The sequence below is a fragment of the Copidosoma floridanum genome, unplaced genomic scaffold (assembly GCF_036245765.1).
Source record: "Copidosoma floridanum isolate Cflo_tuat_1 unplaced genomic scaffold, Cflo_Japanese_pri ptg000009l, whole genome shotgun sequence".
Classification (NCBI taxonomy): Eukaryota; Metazoa; Arthropoda; class Insecta; order Hymenoptera; family Encyrtidae; genus Copidosoma; species Copidosoma floridanum.
This window is the reverse complement of record NW_028321886.1, coordinates 4,601,559-4,628,160: the sequence shown is the minus strand read 5'-3', so window position 1 is coordinate 4,628,160 and position 26,602 is coordinate 4,601,559. Positions and strand designations below refer to the sequence as shown.

General features: G+C 36.5%; 5 protein-coding genes across 9 annotated transcripts; 3 read left to right on the top strand and 2 right to left on the bottom strand.

Annotated features, from left to right (window-relative positions):
• The first annotated feature begins 326 nt into the window (after window positions 1-326).
• LOC106641353 (uncharacterized) lies at window positions 327-4,328 on the top strand. 2 transcript variants are annotated; one of them, XM_089589323.1, is made up of 9 exons: window positions 327-480; window positions 591-1,019; window positions 1,106-1,415; window positions 1,494-1,808; window positions 1,894-2,317; window positions 2,419-2,600; window positions 2,667-3,246; window positions 3,308-3,664; window positions 3,733-4,328. In XM_089589323.1, the coding sequence occupies exons 2-9, from the start codon at window positions 598-600 to the stop codon at window positions 3,903-3,905; spliced, it is 2,763 nt and encodes a 920-aa protein (XP_089445449.1). In that variant the 5' UTR covers window positions 327-480; window positions 591-597; the 3' UTR covers window positions 3,906-4,328. The 2 variants fall into 2 exon arrangements, with proteins under 2 accessions (XP_089445449.1, XP_089445450.1); XM_089589324.1 differs by lacking the exon at window positions 327-480 and having other exon boundaries at window positions 566-1,019.
• A 28-nt stretch (window positions 4,329-4,356) lies between these two features.
• On the bottom strand, window positions 4,357-10,157 carry Pex5 (peroxisomal biogenesis factor 5). The gene is made up of 8 exons (XM_023392375.2): window positions 9,327-10,157; window positions 7,526-7,886; window positions 6,754-7,168; window positions 5,794-6,337; window positions 5,202-5,370; window positions 4,905-5,062; window positions 4,627-4,794; window positions 4,357-4,456 (listed from the first exon to the last, which is right to left on the bottom strand). Exons 2-8 carry the CDS (start codon window positions 7,874-7,876, stop codon window positions 4,417-4,419), a joined length of 1,845 nt encoding a protein of 614 aa, XP_023248143.1. The 5' UTR covers window positions 7,877-7,886; window positions 9,327-10,157; the 3' UTR covers window positions 4,357-4,416.
• Window positions 10,158-11,790: 1,633 nt separating this feature from the next.
• Window positions 11,791-14,017, top strand: Mvd (mevalonate diphosphate decarboxylase). Of its 2 annotated transcripts, XM_014355787.2 has the most exons (8): window positions 11,791-11,872; window positions 12,408-12,478; window positions 12,552-12,619; window positions 12,690-12,736; window positions 12,813-12,964; window positions 13,040-13,501; window positions 13,572-13,733; window positions 13,801-14,017. In XM_014355787.2, the coding sequence occupies exons 1-8, from the start codon at window positions 11,821-11,823 to the stop codon at window positions 13,948-13,950; spliced, it is 1,164 nt and encodes a 387-aa protein (XP_014211273.2). In that variant the 5' UTR covers window positions 11,791-11,820; the 3' UTR covers window positions 13,951-14,017. The 2 variants fall into 2 exon arrangements, with proteins under 2 accessions (XP_014211273.2, XP_089446041.1); XM_089589915.1 differs by lacking the exon at window positions 12,552-12,619 and having other exon boundaries at window positions 11,793-11,872.
• A 175-nt stretch (window positions 14,018-14,192) lies between these two features.
• On the top strand, window positions 14,193-15,492 carry LOC106641384 (tRNA methyltransferase 10 homolog A). The gene is made up of 5 exons (XM_014355796.2): window positions 14,193-14,443; window positions 14,513-14,822; window positions 14,888-15,034; window positions 15,101-15,206; window positions 15,283-15,492. Exons 1-5 carry the CDS (start codon window positions 14,274-14,276, stop codon window positions 15,465-15,467), a joined length of 918 nt encoding a protein of 305 aa, XP_014211282.2. The 5' UTR covers window positions 14,193-14,273; the 3' UTR covers window positions 15,468-15,492.
• A 29-nt stretch (window positions 15,493-15,521) lies between these two features.
• LOC106641364 (uncharacterized) lies at window positions 15,522-25,801 on the bottom strand. 3 transcript variants are annotated; one of them, XM_014355775.2, is made up of 7 exons: window positions 25,366-25,801; window positions 19,176-19,955; window positions 17,823-17,936; window positions 17,637-17,736; window positions 17,405-17,555; window positions 17,195-17,314; window positions 15,522-17,101 (listed from the first exon to the last, which is right to left on the bottom strand). In XM_014355775.2, the coding sequence occupies exons 2-7, from the start codon at window positions 19,661-19,663 to the stop codon at window positions 16,722-16,724; spliced, it is 1,353 nt and encodes a 450-aa protein (XP_014211261.2). In that variant the 5' UTR covers window positions 19,664-19,955; window positions 25,366-25,801; the 3' UTR covers window positions 15,522-16,721. The 3 variants fall into 3 exon arrangements, with proteins under 3 accessions (XP_014211261.2, XP_089446038.1, XP_089446039.1); XM_089589912.1 differs by having other exon boundaries at window positions 25,493-25,801; XM_089589913.1 differs by lacking the exon at window positions 25,366-25,801 and adding an exon at window positions 23,623-23,782.
• Between the last annotated feature and the right edge of the window lie 801 nt (window positions 25,802-26,602).

Here is a 26,602-nt window from a genome sequence, read left to right as displayed (position 1 = left end):
GGCTCTGCTTTGAGTTGATAATTATTTGGATAAGCGCCATCTAGCGTTGCAGATTTCTGAACTAAAAAGTGGCCCTAAAATTCTGAAGGAGAGTTTTAGGCTTAGGCAGTTTAGGCCCTAGATCCATTTAGTCAATTACAAACCAGCTGCAATAATAAAATAGATATGTAAAATGAAGATAAAAAGTTGAGATTGTCTGTGTTATTTGCGGCTGGTACACAATTTATCTTTTATCCCGAATGGAACGCACCCTGTATATATATATATATATATATATATATATATATATGTTTTGTTTACATCGTACAGCAGAAAACACAACTCCATAAAATGTCAACACCTGCACGCTTCAGCACTCCGAAAGCTCTCTAATAAACACTACATGCGAACAACTTATTTTTATTTTCTAATCACTCAGCTGAAATTTGTGTAAATTCTGAGACAAGAAGTGTATATATATATATAGATACATCATACCGAGTAAATACACACTATTAAACTATCTATTTTTTTATGAATTGGGGGTTTAGTTGGTTGTTACAACCCCCTTCGATGTAATAGAAAATTCAAGCGTTTTATTGTTTTGTCAGAACGAAAATGGATGATACGATTACGAAATTCGTGCGCAAACATCTGCAACTGCTTCTTTTGGAGCGCGAAGAAGATCTTCAGAAGTTCTTTAATGACTTTTCCCCAGTCAATCTTCATTATTTGGAAAAAAGTGGTCTAGCTCTTACCAAACTGAACATTAATAACATTGTCTGCAATGGACCGGAACGTTATCAGATTGACTTTGAAAAAGCTGATGGTCTACCCTTGGAGCATGGATTATCAAGGGGTGATCTGGTTATCTGTATCAGATCAAAGGAAAAAGGCCAGATGATCAAGGCCATTGTCATGGACATTAGCGAATCTACTTTGAGTATTAGCTCAAATGGCCAGTACGAGGATGTTCAGGATGATGAGCAATTTACCGTGGTCAAGTCCGACTCTGATTACACTTACAGGAGTCAGACAAGGTTGCTGCTGATTTTTTCATCTTGTGTAAACTTAATTTAACTGTTTTTTTTTTTTTTTTTTTCTAAATATGCTTGTGTGGTTTTAGAGCTTTAAACGCTTTGGAGAAAAAAGAAATTTATTCCTCACAATGTCTGGAGATAATTAAAATTCTATTCCATAAAGATGAGGATGTTATTCACCAATTACTGGTTGCAGAAGATCCTATTCTCAAAACAATTTTGGATGATGATGATAACATTAAATTTCACAATCGAAGTCTTGCTAAAGATCAAAAGCTGGCTGTGGAGTTTTCTTTAAAAAGGAGACATTTTGCAATTGTTCAAGGACCACCAGGAACTGGTAAAACCACAACATTGATAGAGGCAGTCGTACAATTGCACAGATTAGGCAAAAAAGTATTAAAAAGATATCATTTACATATATTTTATGATAAGTTATGTAGATTTTACACTAATTTATACGCTAATTTACAGATTCTCATATGTGCCCCAACCAACGTTGCAGTAGATAATTTAGTCATCAGACTTGGTGGAACAGAAGCTAAGCCGTTGCGTCTAGGTCATCCTACTAGAATCGCAAAGTCGGCTCTAAAATATTCTTTAGACTCGTATTTAGAGAGAGATGATAGTTTTAAGGATCTGAAAGATATTAAAAAGTCAATAAAAAATCTAGAGACAAATGTCGAAAGCAGTGGAAGAAAATACATTTACAAAGAAATAAGAGACTTGAAAAAAGAATATCGAAAACGTTTGTCTAGACTTACCTGCGATATACTAAGGAGAAGCACTGTATGGATCTCGATTAATAAAAAAATAAAATTAAAATAAAGCAACTATTAAAAATTACATTTAATAACTTTTCCTACTATTTCAGGTAATACTATGTACATTAAATTCAGCATCAGCAACTAATGGTCAAATTCAAAGTCTTCCAAAGGATCACTTTGATGTATTGATTGTTGATGAAGCATCACAAGCTATGGAAGCATCAATGTGGATTGCCATTCCAAATGCTCCAAAACTCATTCTTGCTGGAGATATAAATCAATTACCACCAGTAGTATTGTGCCAAAAAGCCGTTGATGGTGGTTTGAATATAAGTCTGATGGAAAGAGCAATAAAAAAATTGAAAGACGATTGTTTTGTCAGATTAACAAGACAGTATAGAATGAATGAAAAAATCATGTCTTGGGCTAGTGCCAAATTTTACGATAATACACTTGAAGCTGATGATTCAGTAAAAAACCATTTACTCAAAGACTTACCTTTATCAGACAAACATGACGATACTTTGACAAGTAAGCATATTAATTTTGATAGAAATATTGATTTTTTGCATCAACCCTCTAACAAAATTGATTTGAATGATGAAGTTTAAAAAATAAATTCTTTACTGTAGGCGAAGCTATAGTGTTTATCGACACATGTGGTTGTGACTGTGAAGAATTTAGGTCTGGAGTTGATTCTGCATCCAAAGGAAATGTTAGAGAAGTTATTGTCGTACATAAAGTTGTAACAGCTCTAATCAAAACAGGTTTGCGACACAGAGATATTGGTGTGATTACTCCATATGCATTACAGGTAAAATTTTTAGATTAAAAAAAAAACATTTATTCACAACTTAATGTTTCGTGCAAAATACTGTAGGTCGACTTTATCAAAAGAAATTTTGCGTCAGATTCCTACAATGTCGAAGTAAGCACAGTGGATGGTTTCCAGGGAAGAGAAAAGGAAGCTATCATCATTTCGCTGGTCAGAAGTAATCAAGAAAAGGAACTTGGCTTTGTCACTGATTTCAGGCGGTTGAACGTTGCCGTTACGCGAGCAAGAAGGTCGCTCATTGTCATAGGCGATAGTGAAACAATGGAGAGTGACGATGTTATCAAAAGTCTTTTAAAGCATATAGAAGAAAATGGCTTACTACAGTCGGCAGAAGAGTACCTTTCAGAAACTGTCGACAAAGAAAGGGAAATAGAAAAACCATTGCAAAAAAACTTAAAATCGAAATCCAAATTAAAGACAAAAAACAAATCCGTGAAAAAACAAAAAAATTCCAAAAGTAAAAATGATATGCCGAAAGCACAAAAACAAGTTAATCCGCAACCATCTGAAGCACTGAAAAAACCTCTCGATAGAACTAGTGAGAAAAAAACGGACCTCAACATTTGTATGAATAAAAAAATGTACAATATTTATGAAACCATTTCCACAGTTCACTCGGACCAAGGTGAGAAACAGCAATATGATGAATTTTAATTTACATGTAATACAAGGTTTATTTAATGCAGAGGAAATCGAAACTTCTAAAGAAAATGATGAGCCAGACGAGGAAGAATCATCACTTTTGGAGATCTCTGAAAAACGTCCAAATAAAGAGCAAAGTAAAAAAGAACAGACGATGGAAAAATTTGAAATTAAAGGCACGAAGGAGAGAGTTTGCAAAAAGATAGAAGTCACAGAAAAAAACAGCGAAAATGAAGTTTTGCAAGATAAATCTGAAGTAAAGAAAGAAGATAACTTTGACAAAATTGTTCAAGAATTTGCAAAATCAAATTCAACGTGTTCGTATCAGGGGTGCAAAAAGTCAACGAAACTTATTCAACTTATTTGCCAGTTTTGTAAAAAGTGGTATTGCTTGGAACATGGTAAGAATAATTGTACATTAATCAAAATTTTTTTAATAAAATGTATATATGTTTGTCTTCCTTTTAAGGTTTACAAGAAATTCACGGATGTGGTAACGCAATAAGGCAAAAAGCGCGAAAGGATTTCAGACAAAAACAAAAAAAAATAGAAACTTGTACAAAAAAAGAACAAGACAAATTCACAAAGAAATTAAAAGAATTGGAAGAGGCGCGAAAACCTAAGAAGAAAGCTACAAAATGAGTAATTTTCACAGGTATTTCATTAAATAAAAGTCAAATTTTGGTGTTGTCGATACGACAAATTTTTTTTTTTTTTATTAAAAATATTTATTTACAAAGTTCATGTCAGTTACGAATTCATCATGCCTTTTTTAAATAAACATACGAGTTTTAAAAAGAAAAAAAAAACAAAACAAAAAAAAGAAGTTGCTTTGCTCTTTGAGTCGAAAAAAAATTTCTTCAATTACTTCACAAGTTTAACATTAAACTTCAACTAATACATGATTTTTTCCCAAGTATGCACTTGTTGGATAACGATTTTTATAAGGTAACAAAAAAAATAAATAAAACTAAAAGTCAATGTAAAAAACATGTTCTACATTGGTTTGTAATAAACAGCAAACTTTACAAAATCAATGTACACCATGTATCCTACATCAATATAAATTCGTTAACAATGATACGTTCCCGTCTTTTTTTTTATTTTTTATTTTTTTATTTTTTTTTTTAATGATTTTTTATTGCTTCTTCCCTTACTCTATTTCAAACTCCTTATTCAACCTGGCGAGATCCCTGTAAAAAAATATTTAAAATAGTTATTAAAAATAAAAATTCGAATTGAAAATAAGTTAAACAAAACTTGTAATATAAGTAAGTATAAATAACTATCCAGATTGTGAATACATGTAGTAGAGAAATAAAACTAACATTAAAAAAATGAATATTTAATTAATATTACTCACCTATTGTCTATAGCATCGTTTAAATGGTACATGTGCATTAGCGATACAACCAGTCTCAGGGTTGACCAAATTGTGTCTGACATTACTCTCATTGGAGCTTGTTCCCCAAACGCATCTCTACCCGCAGCTTGTTGATTCAACGCAGTCAATAAATGCTCTCCAGCTTCCCTGTAATGATTTGAATGATTTATCCATAAAAAATCACAAAAATACCAAAATCCGTTAGGAAATACAATTTAATACTTCATTATGTTGAAACAAATAATAATTATATTTACTTGTAGGCATTTAAATTGATGCACGAAATGCCAAGGTTATATCTAGCGCGAATAAAACCGGGGGAGAGCTCGAGTGCTTGATGGTAAGCTTCTATTGCTTCTTCCGATCGTTGACTGTTTGCCAAAATAGCTCCTAATCTGTTCCATAGCATTGGATCCTGTAACATTATGAATAAAATAAGTTTCTTAATAAAATAAGCTTCATGACACACAAGATTTAAGCTGTATGAGTTTCATTTGAAAAAAGGATGTTTTAAAAGTCAAGTTACATTTGAAAAATTGTCAAGTACAGCTTACCTTAGGCCTAGCTTGAATCGCAGCTTTGAAACAATCTGCCGCTTTATCATATTCGCTTGACAGATTTAATAAAACGCCTAGCCCACATTGGACGTCAGCGTCAATTGTGCCGTGCGGCTGCATTCGAGCGGCTTGTATAAATAAATCTTTAACTTCTTCGTGAACATCGCTGTAGAGAAAATTAAAAAGAAGGAACGTGTCTAACATTAATCACTTCAATTGCATAACTATAATATATGGACTTAGTAACAGAAAATATTAACTGCGGCATTGTTCGAATCGACTATTTGGAACTTTTTGTTTTAATTAATTTTAATAATTAAATGTATCGAGTATTTATAATCATCCCATTAAAATGATCAAGATTCACAAATAGTTTAATAAAAATTTTTTTTAGGGATATCCTTGTATTATAAGTAATTTACAGCCATTAATCAGCTCTTTTGGCACGAATTATTTAACTTCCTATAACATTTTTTTTACAATTTTGCAATGCATCTCGTGTGATTTATTGATGCTAGTAAAAATCGAATTTATGACTTAGGGAGGAGCCGCGTTGCTAAAAAAAGTTCGTGTAAATATGTAAACTTACTGAAACAGAATTGTGGAGACGCCTATCTGCGAGGGCGGCTTGCTGGCCGGTTTTCTGGACGTCAGGTGCTTGTACTTGTCATTTTTGAGCAGCCAGTCTTTGAGCGTAAGGCAAGCCTGACTTTGATAAGACTCGTTTGTGTACGAAACGGCAAGTGCCATGAGTGCCGTAAGATTCGCTGGGTCGAGTGTGAGACAATGTTTGAGTGCTGATATGGCCAACGGATCCTGCTCATTTTCAGCCTGTGTTTTACCAAGAAGGAGCCAAGCTTCGGCATTTTTGTCGTCTTGCTTAGCGGCCGCTTCGAAGCACAGCACTGCTCCAGGCAGGTCGCCTAACTCTAGTCTATTTTTGCCCTCCGACAATGGATCGGTCAAACGCGTCATAGGATTCTCTTCGGTGAACGAGTACTCCTTGAAGGGGTCGTAGAAATTCTCGTACTCGGATATCCATGGGTGGTTGGATGATAAGTTCTCAGTTTTGGATATCTTCTCCCATTCGCCCTGAAGTTGATTCCAAAACTCGTCTTCGTATTTTTTGAAATCTGAGCATATACAAAAATATAAAGACTTTGTTGAAGCGAACCTGCCGCTTCGTCGACTTCTTTTTATTGTTTTTTTTTTTTTTTTTTTTTTTTTTGTTTTTCTTTTTTCTTTTCGTTTTATAATGCATATCTTTTTTGCAGTACAGCTGTCTTAAAAAATTAAATATTTTCTGTTTTATTGTCTAATGAGTATCGTTATTTTTGGTAAATACTTGTATAACGTCTTATTAAACTAAGAAATTTTTTTAGTCTCGAGATTTTTTCATTATTGTCTATAATGCATATCTGTAGGAGCAACCACTTGTTAAGTTGCTGTTATCTGATGTTAATTCTATTTAAAAAAGATATGTCATTTTAAAAATAAGCTTTAACAAACGAAAAAATTCGATAATCTGAGAGCATTATGCGATGCTTACCTTGAGAACGACCGTCTTGCGAGAACTCGTCGACCCAAGTGCCGGCAACGGTATTCATTTCGTCGATGGCATTCAAAACGCCATCAGGTTCCGCTGGGGCAGTTTCTTGAGCAGACGCCTCGACTGGCTTTGTATTTTGGGTTTCCACGAATTCCGAAGCCCATTTGTTATCTACATTTTCTGTTTTCGACTGGTTGGGATGGGTCACGTTATCCTCTATTCTCATGAATTTCATGAATTTCGAAGAGGCATAGTCTGAACTGTCCGTATTAACGTCGGGGTGATCGATGCTCTGTTCTAAATATTCTTCAGCCCATTTAGGGTTGAGGCCCAGCTCGCGGGTCTCTCCTGGGAAGGCAACTGTGGTATTCAAAACTGCTGGATGGGCATTCCAAATATCATCTCTGTGATTTTCCTATGTTGATACATTAAACAGCACATTACGTAACAGAATTTACAATTAACTGGTCATCTTAATTTTCAACTAGTACACGCTATTAAAAAATTAGTGCAGAGCCAATTATTTGAAGAAATATAATTTTAAAAATTTATTTAACAATTTCATATAGTTGATATACATACTACTTGCCATATTAAAAATATATTCAACATTGATATCGATATAGTTAGTTTAGTTCAATAACAGAAAAATATTTGATCTAACGTTTAGTGATTGTTGAAAAATTTATTTGATAATTAAAAGTACGTGATATACTTTGGGTGTAAATAATTAAAAAATCATCAAATTAAAAGTAATGAGATGTAAATTTACTTGAAAGTGTCCACCAGATTGTAGATACTGGTTGGCCCAAGACGTGTCTTGGTTTGTCAAATCTTCACCAATACCAGTGGCAGTAACTGGTGGGTATAGACTCTGATCTATGTCTCGTATCTCGTGAAGCAGACTTTCCATCTTAAAAGTTTGCGGATGGACAGAAGACTGTTCCTCAAGAAACTGTTTGACAAGCTGGTCTGAATTTCCAGTTTCAAAGGGACTTGCAGAGCCAAATATATCTCTGACACCCTCATCTTTCAGGCCGTGATCCTTGACAAAGTGGGAAGTGAGTCGCATTAGGGAACTGGGTCCCCCACAGTCACCTTCCACTAAATCTCTTAATGCCATCTTAAATTAGCTGCAACATGAACAATAATAATAGTAACTGATTAATTATCGTGTTAATTTTAAAAATGAGAATTAATCGGCTTAACAATGCATTCAGCAACGAAATAAGAATGTTTAAACGAATTTACTTAAGATTGGTGTGTTTGCTGTATAAAAAAGGCCTGGCATGAGTTTCTCAAAATAAACAATCAAGCGCACAAAGAACGAGATACGGAGAAGATAATTAATAATAAACACTGTGTCAAGGCGTGACGAATCCTTAGTAGGGAAACGTCAAAAAATCGCCATCGCTACTGCTGCTCGGTAACCACTACCACAAATATATTATACATACAATATAAACATGTAGGTATGTAACGTAAGTAAAGTAAGTACACATGTATATTGTACATAGCATGAGTGAACACACGACACACGTCATCTCTTGTGACCGAACGGCTCTTTCTTTCTTCATTTGAAGCAGCCATTGAGAAGAAATTGGCCGGATAAAAAGTTGAAAAAAAAAAAAAAAAAAAAAAAATTTCTTCTAATTAATAAATATTTCAGTGACTACGCAAATAGGGTACGGAGAAGCTTTCCCACGATGTATTGTGTTTAATCGTTAAATGAACCATCAATTCATTATAAGTATCCTCATTTAACGATGATACAATTTGATACGTGGATGAGTCGTAAGCGGTATACTTTAGGTATGCAGAGCTGCAGTCAGCACAGGAAGCAAAAAAGCGATTTGTTTACAAATATGTTTAAAGGGACAATCACCATTATGCCTCGCCATATCCTCTCAGCGCGCAGCAATAGGGGCAAGAGAGGGGTGTGTTTGGGGAGGGGGTACCCTAATCCAAATGTCTCAAGGTCGTGTGTGGTGCAGCAATTGTGATTTTTATAATTATACTTTTATTGTTATTTTGATCTTAGTTTTCAGAAGGAGAGAGAGAGAGAGAGAAGAAACTCGTTAGATGTATTTGAAATATACATATAAATGATTGTTACATACAATTCATTATTATACACGTCCTCTTTTCTCTGCCAGAGTTTAGCTAGTCCCTACTTACGTCCTACATCATGAAAATATTAACTACATCAACTCTCGTTAAATTTTTCTTTTTATTCATGTCTACAATGTGCAGATGTAACAAACAGCAACTAAATAAACTAAGTCGACCAGATCTCTTGATTGAAAAATAAAAGAGGCCATACCAAGAAGAGTATTTAGGTGTATGTGCTGCAAAACAAAAAAAAAAGGAGACAGACAACACGGCACATCATATATATACGAGGGACCACTTATAACGTGCGAACTCCGAAACGTGAATCTTTGCATCCGGTCCCGTGATGCGGGCGGAAAGACAAAAAAATCAACAAAAATCTACGTGCACATAAATTATGGGTGTGTTTTATATACACATTACGTATAATACATGGGCGTGCTTTTACGCCTTTTACGTACCCTCTTCTACTGCACACGAGGTCAATAGACGCAGGCTATACAAGCTGCAGCAACAGTCCTGGACGATACTCTCCCCGCGCGCGTACACACTCGCACACAATCACTTGGATACGGCACGCATGGTGTATGCACTATATGCAGGAGGAGGAGGAGCACAAGAGGAAAAGACGTGGAAAGAGACGGAAATAAAGCAAGCGGTTTGGTATACTTTGGTAGTGTTCGAACAACCAAGAATATCAAGAGAACGAGAGAGAGCGCTAAACTCTTTCTCTATACATCAGTCTGATGCTTGCCTCCGTTTTCCCGTTTAAACGATGATGACGACGACGACGACGACGACGACGACGAGCGATGATGATGATGATGATGATGATGATGACACACGCTGCTCACTCGTGTGTGCAGCTTTTCCGCTACTTCGCGTAGCGAAGCAGGGCTGCACGGCTAACTTACCCCTGTACTCACCGACTCGCCGTCGTCGTAGGGTCGTTTATTGATATATGTATCCGTATTCGTAGGGTTACTGTATATTTATTTCTATAATAATGTAAACACACACGCACTCAACGGCAAACTAAATTAACTAACTCTGCCAGTAGTAGTGAGGTATATAGTTGCGTTGCGCGACCGCGAATTGCGAAAAAGGAGCCGCGCAGTTGAGGCGCGCGACCGACGGCGGCGGGGCGACGACGAAACGAAGAATGGCGAGGAGGAGAAGGAAAGGGGAAGTCGCGCGAAAAGAGCTCAGCTCTGCAGCTCTCTCTCGAACACAAAGTCGTCGGCGAGAGGGAGTAAGAAAGAAAGAGTTTTGCTTTCTGTCGTGTCTGGTACAGCAAAAGGAGAAGAAACATTGTTGGAATGCTGCACAAGGTCGGGTAGTCAGTTTTACAGCAGTAGACTATATAGCCTACACGTTTTTTGTTATCAGCGCCATCTAGCGTTGTGATTTTCGGAAAATATTTGCCTAGGGGAAATCGTCTTGGGGAAAAAACCCTAGATTTTAGTTCTATATATATTAGGCCTAGGGTCTTCCACCAGAAGGAAATCACTATGTTACAGTCGGTACAAATCCAGAAACACGGGCCCTGCAGTATCAACGCTTATCTTATTTACCCGTCAAAGGTATCTTCCCTACCCGTTGTCGACCGTCGGTACGTCAGTACGTTGAGTTCCCTCATTCCAACGTCATCTAGCGTTGCGATTTTGAACTATTCCACACATTTAGTTATACCTGCAACGAGTTAACCTTCGGTACGGCAGGGCCCGCAGGGTCGGTATTTCTGCATCAGTACCCTTCTGGCGGAAGACCCAATGGATGAAATTGTAATGTGAATATACCTATATAAAATATATTACTTATGTGTGTATACCTATCGTGTGTCGTCAGCTCAAATACTTAGTACTGAACAGAATACAGAACTGAACTGTTTTCTTGTTAATTACTGTGGATTGTGGAACAGACATGAGTAGACTCATCTCTCTGCTGTAGAATAAGTTATACAGTGCGAGTTAAGACTGCGGTCTATGCCCGTCTGTCGCCTGTCACAAAACCTGCACTTCTGTACACCTATCACCTATATATGCCGCCTATCCTATACACTCTGTGTACACTCATGCATTCGATTCGGGAGTTTACACTTGCAGTCATTCGCAGCTCTTTCATGGATGAAATAAATATACAAGACTGTACCCATATATATATAGACTGTACTTGGATTACTTGGATAAACCTTTAATTTGCTTCTAAAGTCTAAAGTAATTCTCATGCGTTGGTGATAGTTATAACCTCCAAAGTTGAGTTATGTATATATTATATTGTAATAGGTTGAATTATCTGATGAGCTGAATAGCTGATTTTACTTATGTGACGCATTGCCGAGAAGTTGTATTTTTTGAATTATTTGTTATTTAAATTTTGGAGCACCGTAACTGTCGCTTGAAATATGATCGATCTTTAACTCTTTCTTTTTCTGTACAGAACACATAATACATATACTTTTATTATACTCGATATGATTGTCTTCTACCATTGTTATTCGAACAAATACATTATTTTTAAAATAACAATTTCTGTACGTATAAATGAGTTGTAACCGACAGATACTCATGAATGATATTTAAATGTTTGATACGATTTTTGCTATGATGAAACGCCCATTGCATTAAATTTATTGTCATAATATGAATATCATATACAATATTGTTTGATTCGTATAGTATTATTACAGAGAAAGAAAACAAATTCAGCTCTCACAGAGCATCAATCATCATAAATAAGCATATTTACATCTGTAAGTATGTCAGAGTCAAAAATTTAAATTCTGTCGTTCTACCTATATATATATATGTTGTGCAGTATTTACCTTTGTGTCGTCTGCTCATATATATGTATATATATATATATATGAATTGAGTGAGTGCGCAACTCTGCACGCCTCGATGAGCTCGATCATTCGTCGAGGCAAGGCGACACGTCGCACAGGAGCTTTTTAAAATGGAGCGCGTCACCTTTGTTGCTCCTGTAAACCTTGCAGTTATTAAGTATTGTAAGTAACGTGACGTTTTACAAATATTACTACTTACTGTGTTCCGGTATATTTTGTCTCAGATAAACTGGATTTTTTTTTAAATTTAATTTACTGGTGAAATCGGTAGTATTTGGAAATGTTGGTCAACTTGTGCGAATTTACAGTTATCTGGCACATTCCTTATACACATATGTTAATTATATTTGACTAGTCGAATTACCTATTCATAACTTTAAAGTATCTGAAAATGTTGATTTTGAGAAATGTTTCGAAAATAATATTTTCATTTACTCTGTGCATTTGAAAACAGTTAGAGTTAACGGTACATTTAAAATTTTAATTTATTTAATAAAAATATTAACTGTCTAAGAGTGTAAAAACAGAAAGAATTTTTTAAAATGTATTTCGAGAAATTTATATTGTCCAAGGATTCCAAGGTCCTTTAAATTACTGACCAGTGTGTTTTGTGGGTATAAGAGTCTAATTGGTTAAAAAAGAAATTCTGTGCAAAAATTCAAGTTATAATTTTATGTTAATAAAACTTATTTTTCAGGGGGAAAAAGAAATGAAGAGTTGATACTTCCAATTAATGATTCACTCAGTGCAACCTTGGATACAGAGCATGTGAGTTAATATTCTTCCAGCAAATTAAACGAACGAATTAATATACATAAATGTACTGCACATTTGATTCCAGTTGTGTGCCAAGACAACTGTTATGATTAGCCCAGACTTTGAACAAGATAAAATATGGTTGAATGGATGGTAGCACACATTACTTTTCCATCATGATTTTTATTTTAAATCAAATATTAAGTACTACCTTTCATTTCAGTGAGGAGTCAATAGAAAATGCAAGGCTACAAAATTGCCTAAGAGAAGGTAATCTAATACATTTGTTTCAATATAACTTACCATTTAATTAAAAATACAAGTAAATAATTACGGTTACTTGCAGTGAGAAAAAGATCCCAATTGCCAGATAAACAAGAAAATTGGAAAGTTCACATTTGTTCAGAAAACAATTTTCCTACTTCTGCAGGTTTAGCATCTAGTGCTGCTGGATATGCTTGTCTAACAGTAGCTCTTGCAAAATTATTCAATGTACAGGTGAGATGAAAAATAAAAATTATGTCAAATTAGCAATATAATTTTGGTAATAATTTTTCTTCCTTCATTTAAAAGGGAGATATATCAGCCATAGCTCGCTGTGGTTCTGGCTCGGCATGCCGTAGTATTTATGGAGGATTTGTCAGATGGTATATGGGTGATAATATTGATGGTAGTGATAGTATTAGTAAAGAAGTTTTTGATACCAATCATTGGCCAGACATGAGAATTTTGATATTAGTTGTAAATGATACAAAGAAAAAAGTATCCAGTTCTGAAGGAATGAAAAGATGTTACCATACATCGCCATTTCTCAAGTATAGGGCTGAAAATACTGTTCCTCTGAGAATAGAACAAATGCAAGAGGCCATTCGGGATCGAAATTTTGAAAAATTTGCCGAATTAACTATGAAAGACTCCAATGAAATGCATGCAGCTTGTGCAGCTGCTTATCCTCCGTGTTTCTACATGAATGATACCTCTCATCGCATAATTGAACTTGTGCATGCATACAATACAGCTCACGGTGAAATAAAGGTGGGTTGAAATTTAAATCTCGCTAAAAGCACTTAGGCTAAATTTCGTCTGTCTTCCAAAATATTTTTAGGCTGCCTATACATTTGATGCTGGTCCAAACGCAACATTATTTGTTTTGGAAAAAGATGTTTGCGAATTATATGCCGTAATCAATAATTATTTCCTATTTGTTGACGATCGTCAAACGAAAGATCAAATTGGAAAATCTCTACCGGGTGCCTCGGCTTCCTCAGTAAGTATTAAAAATCAAATACCGTTTGTGTGGCATTGGAGATTGTAATTTAAACATTTTGTTTAAGGAACTCTTGAAAAAAATAAACATAGAAAAACAGCCTCTTGGAAAATTAAAGTATGTTATTCATACGCGTGTAGGTACTGGACCAAAACAAGTTTTAGATTCTGAAAATCATCTGTTGGATAATCAGGGTTTTCCTAAAAAGTTATATTAATTATTTATTCGTTGGCTTGTATTTTGTAATTGTGTTATGTTTTCAATAAATTTTATTACGAAATTATGCATTTTTGTTGATAATATATAAAACCAAATTCACCTTGTATAGTGTTTTTACGCAGACAATCAATTAAAATATTTCAAATTCCTGAGCGCCAATAGCAGAAGATAATTTATGAGCGGCGGAGGGGGTTTATACTTTTTACAGGTTATGTTGTCCATAAGCACCATGAAGAGTGACAGTTAACATATTTGTAGTGTTATCCTGTTTGTAAATACATGTTTTATTTATTTATAATAATTGTGAATATTTTGTGAAAAATGGAAAGTTGTGTTGAAAATACGATACCCAATGTCGAAGAGCCTGAAAAAGTAGAAAAAGTTACTTTGGATGCAGAACAAGCCAAAGGACAGGAGCCAACATTGAGTAAACGTCAACTTAAAAAAATAAAGAAATTAGAAAAATGGTTGAAAATAAAGCCGGAAAAGAGGTATAATGAAGAACGACAGATTTTCGAAACAGTTGGAAAACATTTTTTTATCTCTTGCATTATTTGCAGGTTAAAAGAAAGGGCCAAGGCAAGAGAAAAAAGAGCCATTGCTAAAGCAAATAATCTCGATTGCGGCCCATCCAGAAAGTATCTAAAAACTTGTACAATGTCAGATAGTCCATGCAAACTCAACGTAACAATTGATTTGTCCTTTGATGACTATATGATAGGCAAAGACATTGCTAAATTGATCAAACAGATTTTGAGATGTTACACTTTGAACAGGCGAGCTATTGCACCCTTGCAATTTTCGCTAAGTAGTTTTGAAGGAAAATCTTTAGTAGAAATGAAAAAACATAACGGTTACGAGAATTGGGATGTAAGTACAACTGTGGATAATTTTACGTGATTTCTATTCCATTCACTTTTAATTTCACGTGATAGGTGTTATTCTATGAAAAACATTATTTGAGTGTTTTTCCAAAAGAGAAAATTGTATACTTGACAAGTGAATCGGAAAATGTTATAGAAGACTTAAATCACGACCATGTGTACGTCATTGGTGGACTTGTTGATCATAATCAACATAAGGTGAGTCATTTTCACACAAAGTTCTTTATTTTTAAAGTTTGTTGTTAATATTAATGTATTGTTTAGGGTCTGTGCCATAAATTAGCTGTCGAAAAAGATGTAAAACATGGCAGACTGCCTCTTGATAAATTTTTGCAGATGAAAGCAAGAAAAGTATTAACCGTCGATCATGGTAAGTACAATAAAGTACTTTTAATTTTGGCAAATTTTTTTTTTTTTCAAACAGTACAAAATACTTGCTTTTTCAGTTTTTGAAATAATATTGAGGGTTGCCGAGGGTAAAACCTGGCAGGAAGCCTTTTTACAAGTTTTGCCTGAACGTAAAAATGCTCAGCCAGTCACTAATAGTCAAATTTCAAATGATTTAGAAGATTCTCAAGAATCTATACAGTCAACGGTTGAGGATATGAATGAGTCAGTAAAAAACAATTGATCGTTTTTCGTTGAAACTGAGTAAAAAAAAAAAAAAAAAGTTTATCAAATTTACAGACTGTTTATATTCCTTATACTTTCGAGACAGATTTTTTATTCACAGTTCTAAGGGATATATATGTAAATATTAACTGTTGATTTACATAGTGAACAAAATAAAAAAGTTATTTTAAAAAACATAACGTTAGACGGTTGTTATTTAACTGGAATCAAAAATCATAAATATGCTTTTCAAGTAATTGTTCTTTATTCAAACAAATCCTTAAGTTTTTCTGTTTATTTATTTTTTTTTTTTGCTCACATAACGCTCTCGTTTAACACGTAAAACTGCAGTTTTCTGGCATTTGTACTTAATCGCTTGAAAGAAGAGTACAGAGTACTTCTTAAAATTATTAAATACAATCATACTACCTACGTGTGACTCATAGATATCGTAAATATTTATACATAAATAAATAAATTTTATCTATCGGTATCTGGTAAATACTACTCGCTGCAGAAAAACAAATAAGTATCTCATGTTCACTTTCGCTTAAGCAGAATAAGTTGATGTGTCTCAATTAATATCGCACTTAAACATATAATTTGCAAATCCGTTTAACAAATTCATGTAACAACAATATCGAGGTTAAAAAAAATCAATACGTCCGTTTTCGTCGTTTTGTGTGTTTAAAACTTTACAAGTAAAAATGACGTTATGGCTGTACAAAACAAAACATGGTAAAAGCACGAACGGAGTAATAAAGAAATAAGTGCACGACGAATCAAATATTGTTATCGTAAATGAGTTACACGCCAAAGAGAAGTGCAATCACGCAATAAAGTATTTTGCGCTTAGTTATTTTGGTTGAGAATGGAAGGAAAATGCTTTTAGCGTTAAACAACACAACAACATGTGTGTGTATTTGTCGTAAGCACAGACATATACGCGCGCACTTAAAGAAGGCCATTGCGAAAGCAAAGACAGGCAATGGATGTCGAAAAAAGCCAGGTACACGGTGATATATATGAGTAAAATGATTGGTTTTATCTGAAACTCGACGCAGGCAGAACTGTTTTTGTTTATGTCAATAACTTTTTTCATTTACCCTTTTATTGATTGATTTATATTTTATCATGTTTTCATTTTTTATGATCGCAACAGACACAACTTACTTGTTGCTCTCTTTTACCCTCTTACAATTCTATAATTGTATTGTTGATTTAATTTCCTTACTTATTTACTTTTATTATTGAAAAATAACGAAAAGATTGCTCAAACGTTTTTCAATTCCTCGATTTCTATAATCTCAAAGTCATCGTCGCTACTGTTGTCGCTTCTGTCCAAGTCCAGATGCTTACTGTTCTTGTCGAGCTTCGTGGCTTTCTTCCGTACCATGTCTTGGAGCGCCTCGCTTTCCTCCTCCTCTTCCTCCTCATCGTCATATGCATCAACGTCGCTGCTGTCGGACGAGCTATCTTCGTCTTCCTCACCGATGCGCCGATTTTTCCTGGACAAAGCGTCGGTGTCGTCGAAAGACTGGATCTCTATATCGTCCGACAGATCGTCCGCGCTGTCTTCTTCGGCTTCGTCGTGGGAGGGCATCTTCAAGCCCACGAGCTCCTCCTCGTCCAGTTTATCCGACGTACTGTTACCTATAGATTGGAAAGAAAAGAAAAAAACGTTTTTCCTTTCAGGAGTTTGTTTATTTATGAAAAAACAAAAAACGAAAAAAAAATGTTAATTACCATTCGCCGAGTTTGAATTCGGTGGGGCTGGCGAGTCGCCAGTTTCGCCGGCTCGGTCCAACACTCGGAGACTGTCTTCCGTTACTTCTGGTAGGAATTCCGATATTTCACCATCCTTTTCTGTAATTTCGGGTCAACCCCGGATTACTCGTTGTTCTACGATAACGCGTGATGATTAACGTGTAAGCAAACGCGCGTAGGTATACACACCTGTGTTTGATGGTTGGTAGCCAAAAAACCAGACGAAAACCGGGGGCATGACGAAGACGCTGGTAAACGAGATGTAGACGAGAAAAACAGGATTGATGCACGGTATGACGAAGGCGGAGAATGCGAAAAGAATCAATAGGAGTAGGAAGAACTGAAAGAAAAAGCGAAGAAAAGCATTTTAGCATTGGTCCACACCATGGAATTCAAGGGAGAAAAAGAGAGAGAGTCTCACCATCGTCGGGCACTCTCGATTAACTTCCTCAACCATCAGTTGTAGTTCTTTCGTGGCATGTTCCACGTCTTTCTCGAACCGGTTGTATTTTAGTGTGAACCTGGAGACAAGGAGAGGGAAAAAATAAAGTTTTGCTCCAAAAATCACGGAAATCGGTATAACGCGGTGTGGAAAAGTTGTACTCACTGAGCTTTTTTGTGATCACTTTGCGGTTCCATGACAGCGATGCTGGAAATACCAAATATCACAGCAGCACTGCAGACCGCCGTGATACCTCGCAAATGGAACAATACCGTACTCCTGTGAACAATGAAAATCGGCATCATTGAAATTGTAAAAATATTGGGGGAAAAAAACCGTTAAGCGAAGCTTTTATTGTGTTACTGTTGAGTCTTGCTGACTTGGAAACGTCTCGCGAATATACACATTCACACGCTTGTTTGTCTTTTTTCTTTTGTGCACCTCCCTTGCAGAAAAAAAAAAAAAAATCGAGAACTCTGACGCTCTTCGCACCTACGTCTTCGAGGGAGGGAAAAAAAAAATTGCAATTGACGTTTTCTTTATTCGTATACGTCAAGTTTCAGGACGCGAAAAACGTATGTAAACGAGATGTTTTCACACGGTCGTCGAATTTTACCAGCAAAAATGTACCGATGATAAAAAAATTAAAACAACAAAAACTGCGGTCAAAGCGTTTTATGGCAACTCGTCTCCTTCTCGTAAACAGCAACGCGCACACGCTGTTGAATTCGGGAAGTGATTATCCCCTTGGATATGTTGTTATACACTTGTGCGCGCGTGAAACCTGTACGTATACAGTATAAAAGAGCAATTCAAGATTCAAGGACAACCTCGAGCTCGAGCCAACGCACATGTATCTATTTTTTTTCTTCTCTGCGCGATAACCCGAGCTTTTATTCCGAGAGAAGAAGAACAAAAATAGTTCCTGGTTATTGATCAGGACCAGGAACGAACGGAAAGGGAGGAGGGATGTATTAACGGGACTCGTGAAAATCTGTACTATGAATAAATAATTAAATAAACAAGGGGAAAGCCTACGATGAATTCTCGTGTCATTGAATTTCGTACGAGTACATAATTAAGTATACACACACACACAAACGAACGGCCAAAGTGCGCGCGCTAAGCAATAATGCAGCGACCGGATGAATAAATATATACACACGTGCTCGTCGAAATCGCTGAGGTATAATTATAATATCGGGTGTTTTCGATCGGGCCATCGCGGAAGCGCGCGCTTGCGTACATCGAGTACAGTTAAGAAATGTGGACAGTCACACTCGAGACGTAGGGACTGACGCGATGTCGCTCTTTTTCCCGATGACTCGGCATGCTTTTATTCACCCCCTATTTTTTTTTTTTTTTTTCCATTGACAAAACTCCCCCTCGAGATATACCGATCTCCGATCGATTCTACTACACGCGTACCTTAGATACCCGTACCAATGGTCCCACGAATGATTGAACAAAACAAAAAAGCCCCAATAGAAATGAGAAGAAGAAGAAAAGAAAACACACCAGAATATGACGTTGAAGGCGAGAAGGTGGATGAGGGTGTGCTTGGTATCCTCCCAGAGCACGATGCGGCCAACGTGCCAAACGAGAAAGTTCTTGATCTCGCCGATCCTCAGACTCGACGGCTCGTCGTCTTGTTCGACCTGCTGCTCGTCCGCCAGCCCCTCCCGGCCATCATCGAGCTCAGCCGCGGCAACGGCGCTCGTTTGCGACGCTACCGATCGTCCCTCGTCGTCCGACGACTCGTCCATCCCTCCTCCCGCGATGATGCCCTCTTTGAACAGCCGGTGATACCGATCATCGTAAAAACTCGTCGAGCCCTCCCGTGCGGAGGGCCGGTCAAAGAGCCGCGCGATGAAGCAAGACACGCGGCCGAGTAGCGTGCCGGGGCCGACCGTTTGACCCTCGTGGTGGTGGTGACGGGGCTCAGGTGCGCCGGACGATGCAGGCGTTGTTGACGATCGCGCCGGCATTGGTTGAGCTCGTGCCATCTTCTTCGCCAGAGCCGCTTATTCGCATGACACACGTGATGTGTATATAGAGTGCAAGCGCCCCTGCACGAGCCGCAACAAACAATAACAACCGAGTTTTTGTCTTTGCGCGGGAAATTCTTGCGGCTTCTTCTCGATATTCTTCCGTGGCTCGACTCTTCCTCCACCTCTTACGCGTTGCTCCGATTTTATCGGCTTAATTTTTCATACTATCTCCTTACGCATATATGTACCTTATACGCAGGTATAAATGTGCAGGCTGTGGTGGTGATGCATCAGCTGCACGGATTCGCTGCAAACAATTGGAAAAACCTCAGTGTTAGTTGCGATTTGTTTTTTAGATTATTTTTCATTCAATAATAATAGTAGAGGGGGCCACACGCGTGATTTGGGAGTTGGCTGATGAGCGGAAAAACCTCTCCTATATCTTAAAAAAAAAAAAAATTCAACTACTCTGGTTGTGGTTCAAATTGCAATTGATTCGGTACACCAAGAGCGAGTGTACGTTGCCAGCTCTCGTCGGGGTGAATGAAATGACCGAGTATATAAGTGTACGTCAAACGCGGCGGTGGCGCTTCTTGAAAAAGGCTCGAGCGCAGTAATGATAAATGAAGCGACAAACAAAAAAAAGAAAAAAAAGAAAAGAATCAATACGTAGGAGAGGGAAGATCGGTATGTCACGCGACTTCTTTATCCGATCCACTCCCGCCCTCTTTTTTTTTTTTAATTTATTAAAATAAATACAATGTGGTGTACATATGATCACGGAGAGATGCAATCGCTTTATGGTTGTATAACACACAGCGTCAGCTTCCGCGCATCTGGTTTGTCGTGTTGTGCGTTTCGAGTGGAAGCATATACCCACCAGAAGGAGCGTAAATGTATACGCAAGTATATGGATAATCGATTAGATAGGGCGAGAGTGTTATTTTTGATATGCGCATTGAAATACCTTGCGTTTGCTCTTGTGCAGAGGACGAGATTATACATGGGAAAGATGAATCCTCGTATGATTGCGTTCAAGATATACCATTTTTTCGCTGTGTATAAATATTGTTGCAAACGCCTTACTCACGTACTTATATATATAGGTGACACGCGTAACTTTGGCACGCGCGTTGCTCGTTTTGTTCTCTCTTCGGCTTACTTATAGCCTTTTTTTAGAATGTCGATTCTGGCTTTGCGGTTTTTACTTTCTAGAAGCTTTTGGCAAAGTGAAACGAACCGCAGTTTTTTGGCTTTCTTTTTGTACAATACTTTTATTTTGTCTCATCAAAAATATGGGTGCTGATAGAAATATTATTTCGCGTGAAAAATTGTTGAAACTATTAAAACATAGCACCCATCAGAAAATACGAATTAGCGGTTAAAGTGAGTTGTTTCCTTTCATAAAATTTAATCTTGGACAATTTTCAAAATATTTAATGAGTTAAAGTCACGTACGGAAAAGTTCTGCAAAAGAAGTTCTCGCCTTTCTATGGATGATTGCACATCATTCTTTACGTATTTATTATTTTTTTTTTTTTTCACGTACCGTTTGGCCTGAAAATTATTTATTTAACAAAATAATACATTCAGAACATTAGAATCTATTTTAAATTGAATCAATATTTAATACATACTGCAGTTTTTTTCCTTCATATAATTTACAATACCAAAGAGTCTTACAAATTGTAGAAAATTTATTTTTACTCACGAAATACCCCGAGTTTGCGAATGTTAAAAATCTGGTTTTTGTAAGGGGTCAACAATTTTTTTAAATCATCAATTATAAAACAGTACTCTTTTTTAAATTTAATTACCAGCTCCGTTAAAGTGAAAAACAAAGAAAAGAAATAAGGCACTGTACCTACAATTTAAATATCAATTTAATACTTTATTACGTTTTTTTAGAATTGAATAACATAGCTAAGCAATAGTTTTCGTGATAGTAAATGATTAACTCATAGTTAAAAGTGACGATAAAAATCCCTTTTAAATAGTTTTTTTTTTTTTTTAATAAATTCTGCGGACACCTGAATAATCGCCTATTAAGATTGTGTGCTACATACTATTGCTTCATTTTACGCAATTTTATTTGCAAAGGGTAAATATGAAATCACACTGAATGAAATCATCGAAAATTAAAACAAGTGTTACGTACGATATGTTTCTTTCCCACGTAAGACAAATAAAAAATTCAGTTAAATAAATTAATCGAAAATATCGAAGAAAACAGTAAAATTGATTTCTTATTGTTTATACTTGAAGTTCTTACTGTAGAGTGAAAAAAAAATCAACATGTAAAAATAGAATCAACACCAGGTAAAATTATTTATGATCTTTTTACACCTGATTTTAATTAAGAAAAGCATTTAAGCGAGCGGTTGTACAAGCCGTGATGTATTGTTTAGACGTTACGCGTTAATGAATTTAGTTTCAAGGCCAAGTGTTCATGTTCTACAACACTTGTAGATTTACCCGACAGAAAAATGGCCTATCAGAAAAAAAAAAAAAAAAAAAAATTTAACCATGAAAACTTGTATCAACATGTTTTGGCACATCGAATACGGTATAACAGAACGAACAACTACATAACAGTCGGTTGCGATAAAAGTTTATCATATGAAAATGACAAATCACACAAAGTGCAGTTGACGCGCGATTTATACGTACGTATATCTAATCGGCGCTTCCGACAGTGTAACAGAAAACAGAAAGTATAAGTAAGGGCATATTATTGAGAACATAAATGTGTTTAGCATCGGGGACGCGTGTGCTCACCCGAAACGATCATGTACTTGATTCATCAGTTCATTTGTATCGTCACTATGCATAAATCATACACGCCTACAATTGGAAAGCTCAATAAATTATTTCGTACATATATGTATCGTCTATGCCTATACGCACACGGGAGCTTCGTGCAAGGCACTCGTTTACTTTACTTTCTGCAACTGCGCGCGTACATGTATTTACGTGTATCGGGTCTCGGATGGAGTAAATAAAAAAAATAACGATGCCAATACGCACTTGAAAAAAAGGAACAAGATCTTGTTATCTTGTAGTCGTTTGCGCATGACCGAGTCGTTTATGAAATACTTGGAGATAAAAACAACAATTACATCACTCGGATAACCGACAATAGGATGGAAACATCATTTCCGCTGAAACGATTTCTCGAACCTTATTCCTCATTGCAAAATGAAAGCAGTAAAAAAAAAAAATACGTGAAGCATCAATAACAATAAAGTACGAATCTTGAACATTTAAAGTCACATTATGAATGTCAAAATATTATTTACTACTTTTTTTATACTATTGTACTTATATTTATACTATGTGACTGTAACACACAGACTATCCTATACATACTACATAAGTATAAGGTCGAAAAAGTGAGAGGAAGAAAAGAAAGAGTAGGTTTGCGCGCAGATGGTACAGTTGCAGCATACACACATGTACGAAGATATATTATTATATTATGTGTGCGCCACATACCTGTGTACGTGTGTGTCTTCCTTTGTTCTCTCCGCAAACGCGCCCCGGAACTCCGCGACTTTTCACAGCCGCATGTAAGAATCGCCCGGAAAAGATTTCCAATTTCGCTACGTTTCATCCCGTGGTTAAAAAAAACCAAAAAAAAAAAAAAAAAAATCATCTTAAATTTGATAACATTTCTTTCGAGAGCAAAATCAAGTTTCTCCTCTCTGTACGTAAGTATACAGGAATGCGCGAAAAAAAAGAAAGACTCGGATTGGTGGACGTGACACAGAAAAAGAGAGCTTCAACGCGCACACCTCTTTTGGTTATACCTATTACTTACCACAATGTAACAAACCTTGCTAACTGCGGAGAGAACAAAAACATCTCTACAAACACACATGCACACACGTGCGCCGTACGCTCGTCTCCACCGACACACGTTTCAAGAAGTCGGTGGAGAACGACTCTTATTTTGGGTCCCGTCATTGTCTCACCTTTAAACCAATCAGCTGATGACTTAACACTTTGTTCGTCGCACGCTCAATATGTTTTTGTCGACGACCAGGTGGAATGACACTCATCATTTTTGTTTAAAAGTAGGTACACATGCTTTGATGTACCCTCCGGTAGACAATACATGATGTTTTGTGCCCGTGAGGTTATTCCTCGTTACCTAGTCGAACAAGCAGGTACATACAACTCGTTAAATAATTCGCGTTAATTAACGACGAAGCACTGTAGGTATATAGCAACGTTGACGCGATGCAAGTTTAAAAGGCATCATCAGGTCGCGCGCGTGTAAAAGAGATTTATCAATATAACCGAGTGAAGTGAGGCGTTGGCGCGCACACGCAACCTATATAATTATATCGGAGCAATTTGGAGCTTTACAGGTATATACACCCCAACGCTCGTAAAGCAAATTGGCAAGCTCAGCTGGTGTGCTTATATTGGCTCGAATATTGTGCAGAGGTGCAGAATCCATTCTAGGAAATTTTACCCCGACCGTATTTTACCAATTAGTTGTACAACTCCAACGATTATTTCCTTTTCTTTCAGCGATGCATCCGGTGTATAAATATAATATATACAAGGTAACTATGTACACATATTATATACAATAAAAAAACGGATTCTCCGTCTCTCTGCGTTTGTAGGTCTTGCACATGTAGTTTTGCACTGCAGGCGCGCACACACATACATATACATCACCTATAAACGTTAACGATGCCAGAGAGGAGAAGACAGCGTGATTCGCTACTAACTTGAGTAGGTATAAGTCTATAGGTATATGTGTGTGCGTGTGTAACGTACAACCTATGTATACTTATATATACCACTCTGCTGTCAACGAAGATTTAATTTTACTCCATGTATACTAGTGTGTGATGCTTGTGATTACAATATAAGGCCCTATCGTAGAACACGACAATTTCAATATTCCAAAAGATAAGATAACAAAGGAACTTATCAGGAAACATCTAGTTTCTTTCGTTGTTTTTTTCGTTTTTTTTTCCCACGAGTTTTGATTGTTGATTGTTGTTTCCCGTGGACTATTAAACAATGGATGGTTGCGATGCGATGAGCTTCAACAACCCCGTGAAGCTTGACTTATGGAGGGAGTCAAGAGGGTGTTGGTGAAAAGTATTTCTCCAAATAGCCCAGCACGTACAAATATATGAATATATATACACTCCCACGCGAGCTTGGCTCTACTGCACTGTCTTAGCACACTGTTTTTACTTGCTCTTGGTAAATTAGTGTTGGGAAGACGAGAGAAAAAAAAAAAAAAAAGAAGCGGGCATGACCACCCTGTGAGACTTGATTGTAAGTACGAATATAAGTTTTTACCTATGGGGTATATAGTCAAGACTATTAAAAAAAAAAAAAATAAATAAATAAATAATCGTATAAATAGATAGTGTGTTCGCGGGTGACAAAATAAGCTCTAATATATCCATCGTATATATATATATATATATTATAATATTGGATGTATCTAGTTACCTACTCGTGTATAAGTATACCTACTTATTGCGCACTCGAGAATATACCGAGGCATTGAAAGTGTATGTATTTATGTGCATCGATATCAAACTACCTTGACTTGACAGTTCTTGATGAAAGGAAAAATAAAACAATTAAACGAATACAAAAGTATAACGCAACAGCCAACTTCCACCGCGTATACGTATATATATATAGAATAGATGTCATAGTAAAAATATCAAACGAACCTTTGCAGCTTCGGCAGCAGCGACAAACTACCAAGCAGCAGGGACTTATCTGCTTTTTTTTACGGTCAACACTATTTTTTTATGTATAATATGTAGGTAAATGAAAGAAAACTAAGCATATACGTGCCTAATATATACGTGCACACGGATATGACTGTAATCAGAGGCACAAAAACACTGTTATGCTCCAACAACTACTAAATGGAAGTACACCTGGACACTGTGGTATTATGACAGTGTTGCACTATAGACGATGAAATTCATGTAAAACGAATAATGTAACTGCAATAATAGCACAAAGCACGTACTTAATGTGTACAACAACAATACCATCCACCTACGAAGCGACGCAAAATAAACATATATATATATATATTCTACGTATAAAGTATATACATATGTATATATTGTATTTGTGTGCCCTCCAAGGCAAGTGCAGAGCAACTAAACTGGCCGATCGCTGTGATGATGCTGCTGCGCATGAAACTCCGCGCTCCGTTGTGCTCAGCGCAGAAAAAAAAAAAAAGCAGAGAGTGGAGGAGCCGAGTCGGCCGATCGAGCCGAGAGAAAGAGTGACGACACCGCAGCCTTTCTCGTTTCCACCCCCGCGCCGCACACCCTTTATACTTTCCGTCCGCATGTATGTTTTCATATACATATACACACACACACACACACATGCATGCATTGCGCGCGTACACATATAATATTTGCCACTTTGCAGCGTGAATTGCAAATTTCATGGGAGGGAAGAACAAATAAAACTTTGCTAAATCTCGCTGACCAATACTTGTTTTTTTCTCTTTCTTCTCCCTTTACTCGCCTTTTTTTCTCCAAGTATGTATATATTGCTTTTCCGTGATGGTAACAACATTTTTCACTCGATCCCGGTTTTACACGAGTAGGTATTTGTGTATATGTAAGTACATTTGTGATTTCGAACGTTATTTGGGACGTTATTTTGATTATTCCCTTCGTTTCGGGGCAAAGAAGCCTTGTACCTTTGTAAGTATACGCGTGTCTGTATAAATACGTAGGTATAAGCTTTTGTTTACGAGGCCAGTACAAGTACAAACAACCACAGCAAACTCTCACGTCGTATCTCGCTATAAGTACTACGCACTTTATATCTTGAAATACGTCGATTTGCGTCAATCGTACCAATTAACGATACACTACACACGCGGATGTAAGCACTTGTGTTACGCGTAATGAAGTTTCATGACGCCTCAAACCA

Coding starts and splice junctions, on each gene's coding strand:
- LOC106641353 (XM_089589323.1), top strand. CDS start 598: ATGGATGATACGATTACGAAATTCGTGCGCAAACATCTGCAACTGCTT. Junction 1,416..1,493: donor TGCACAGATTAGGCAAAAAA/GTATTAAAAAGA, acceptor GCTAATTTACAG/ATTCTCATATGTGCCCCAAC. Junction 3,665..3,732: donor GTGGTATTGCTTGGAACATG/GTAAGAATAATT, acceptor CTTCCTTTTAAG/GTTTACAAGAAATTCACGGA.
- Pex5 (XM_023392375.2), bottom strand. CDS start 7,876: ATGGCATTAAGAGATTTAGTGGAAGGTGACTGTGGGGGACCCAGTTCC. Junction 7,169..7,525: donor AATCTGGTGGACACTTTCAA/GTAAATTTACAT, acceptor GTATCAACATAG/GAAAATCACAGAGATGATAT. Junction 4,795..4,904: donor ATCAATTTAAATGCCTACAA/GTAAATATAATT, acceptor AAATCATTACAG/GGAAGCTGGAGAGCATTTAT.
- Mvd (XM_014355787.2), top strand. CDS start 11,821: ATGGAGCGCGTCACCTTTGTTGCTCCTGTAAACCTTGCAGTTATTAAG. Junction 12,737..12,812: donor ACAAAATTGCCTAAGAGAAG/GTAATCTAATAC, acceptor GGTTACTTGCAG/TGAGAAAAAGATCCCAATTG. Junction 12,965..13,039: donor CAAAATTATTCAATGTACAG/GTGAGATGAAAA, acceptor TTCATTTAAAAG/GGAGATATATCAGCCATAGC.
- LOC106641384 (XM_014355796.2), top strand. CDS start 14,274: ATGGAAAGTTGTGTTGAAAATACGATACCCAATGTCGAAGAGCCTGAA. Junction 15,035..15,100: donor TTGATCATAATCAACATAAG/GTGAGTCATTTT, acceptor TGTATTGTTTAG/GGTCTGTGCCATAAATTAGC. Junction 15,207..15,282: donor AGTATTAACCGTCGATCATG/GTAAGTACAATA, acceptor TTGCTTTTTCAG/TTTTTGAAATAATATTGAGG.
- LOC106641364 (XM_014355775.2), bottom strand. CDS start 19,663: ATGGCACGAGCTCAACCAATGCCGGCGCGATCGTCAACAACGCCTGCA. Junction 17,937..19,175: donor GCCTTCAACGTCATATTCTG/GTGTGTTTTCTT, acceptor CATTGTTCACAG/GAGTACGGTATTGTTCCATT. Junction 17,556..17,636: donor ATCGAGAGTGCCCGACGATG/GTGAGACTCTCT, acceptor TTTTTCTTTCAG/TTCTTCCTACTCCTATTGAT.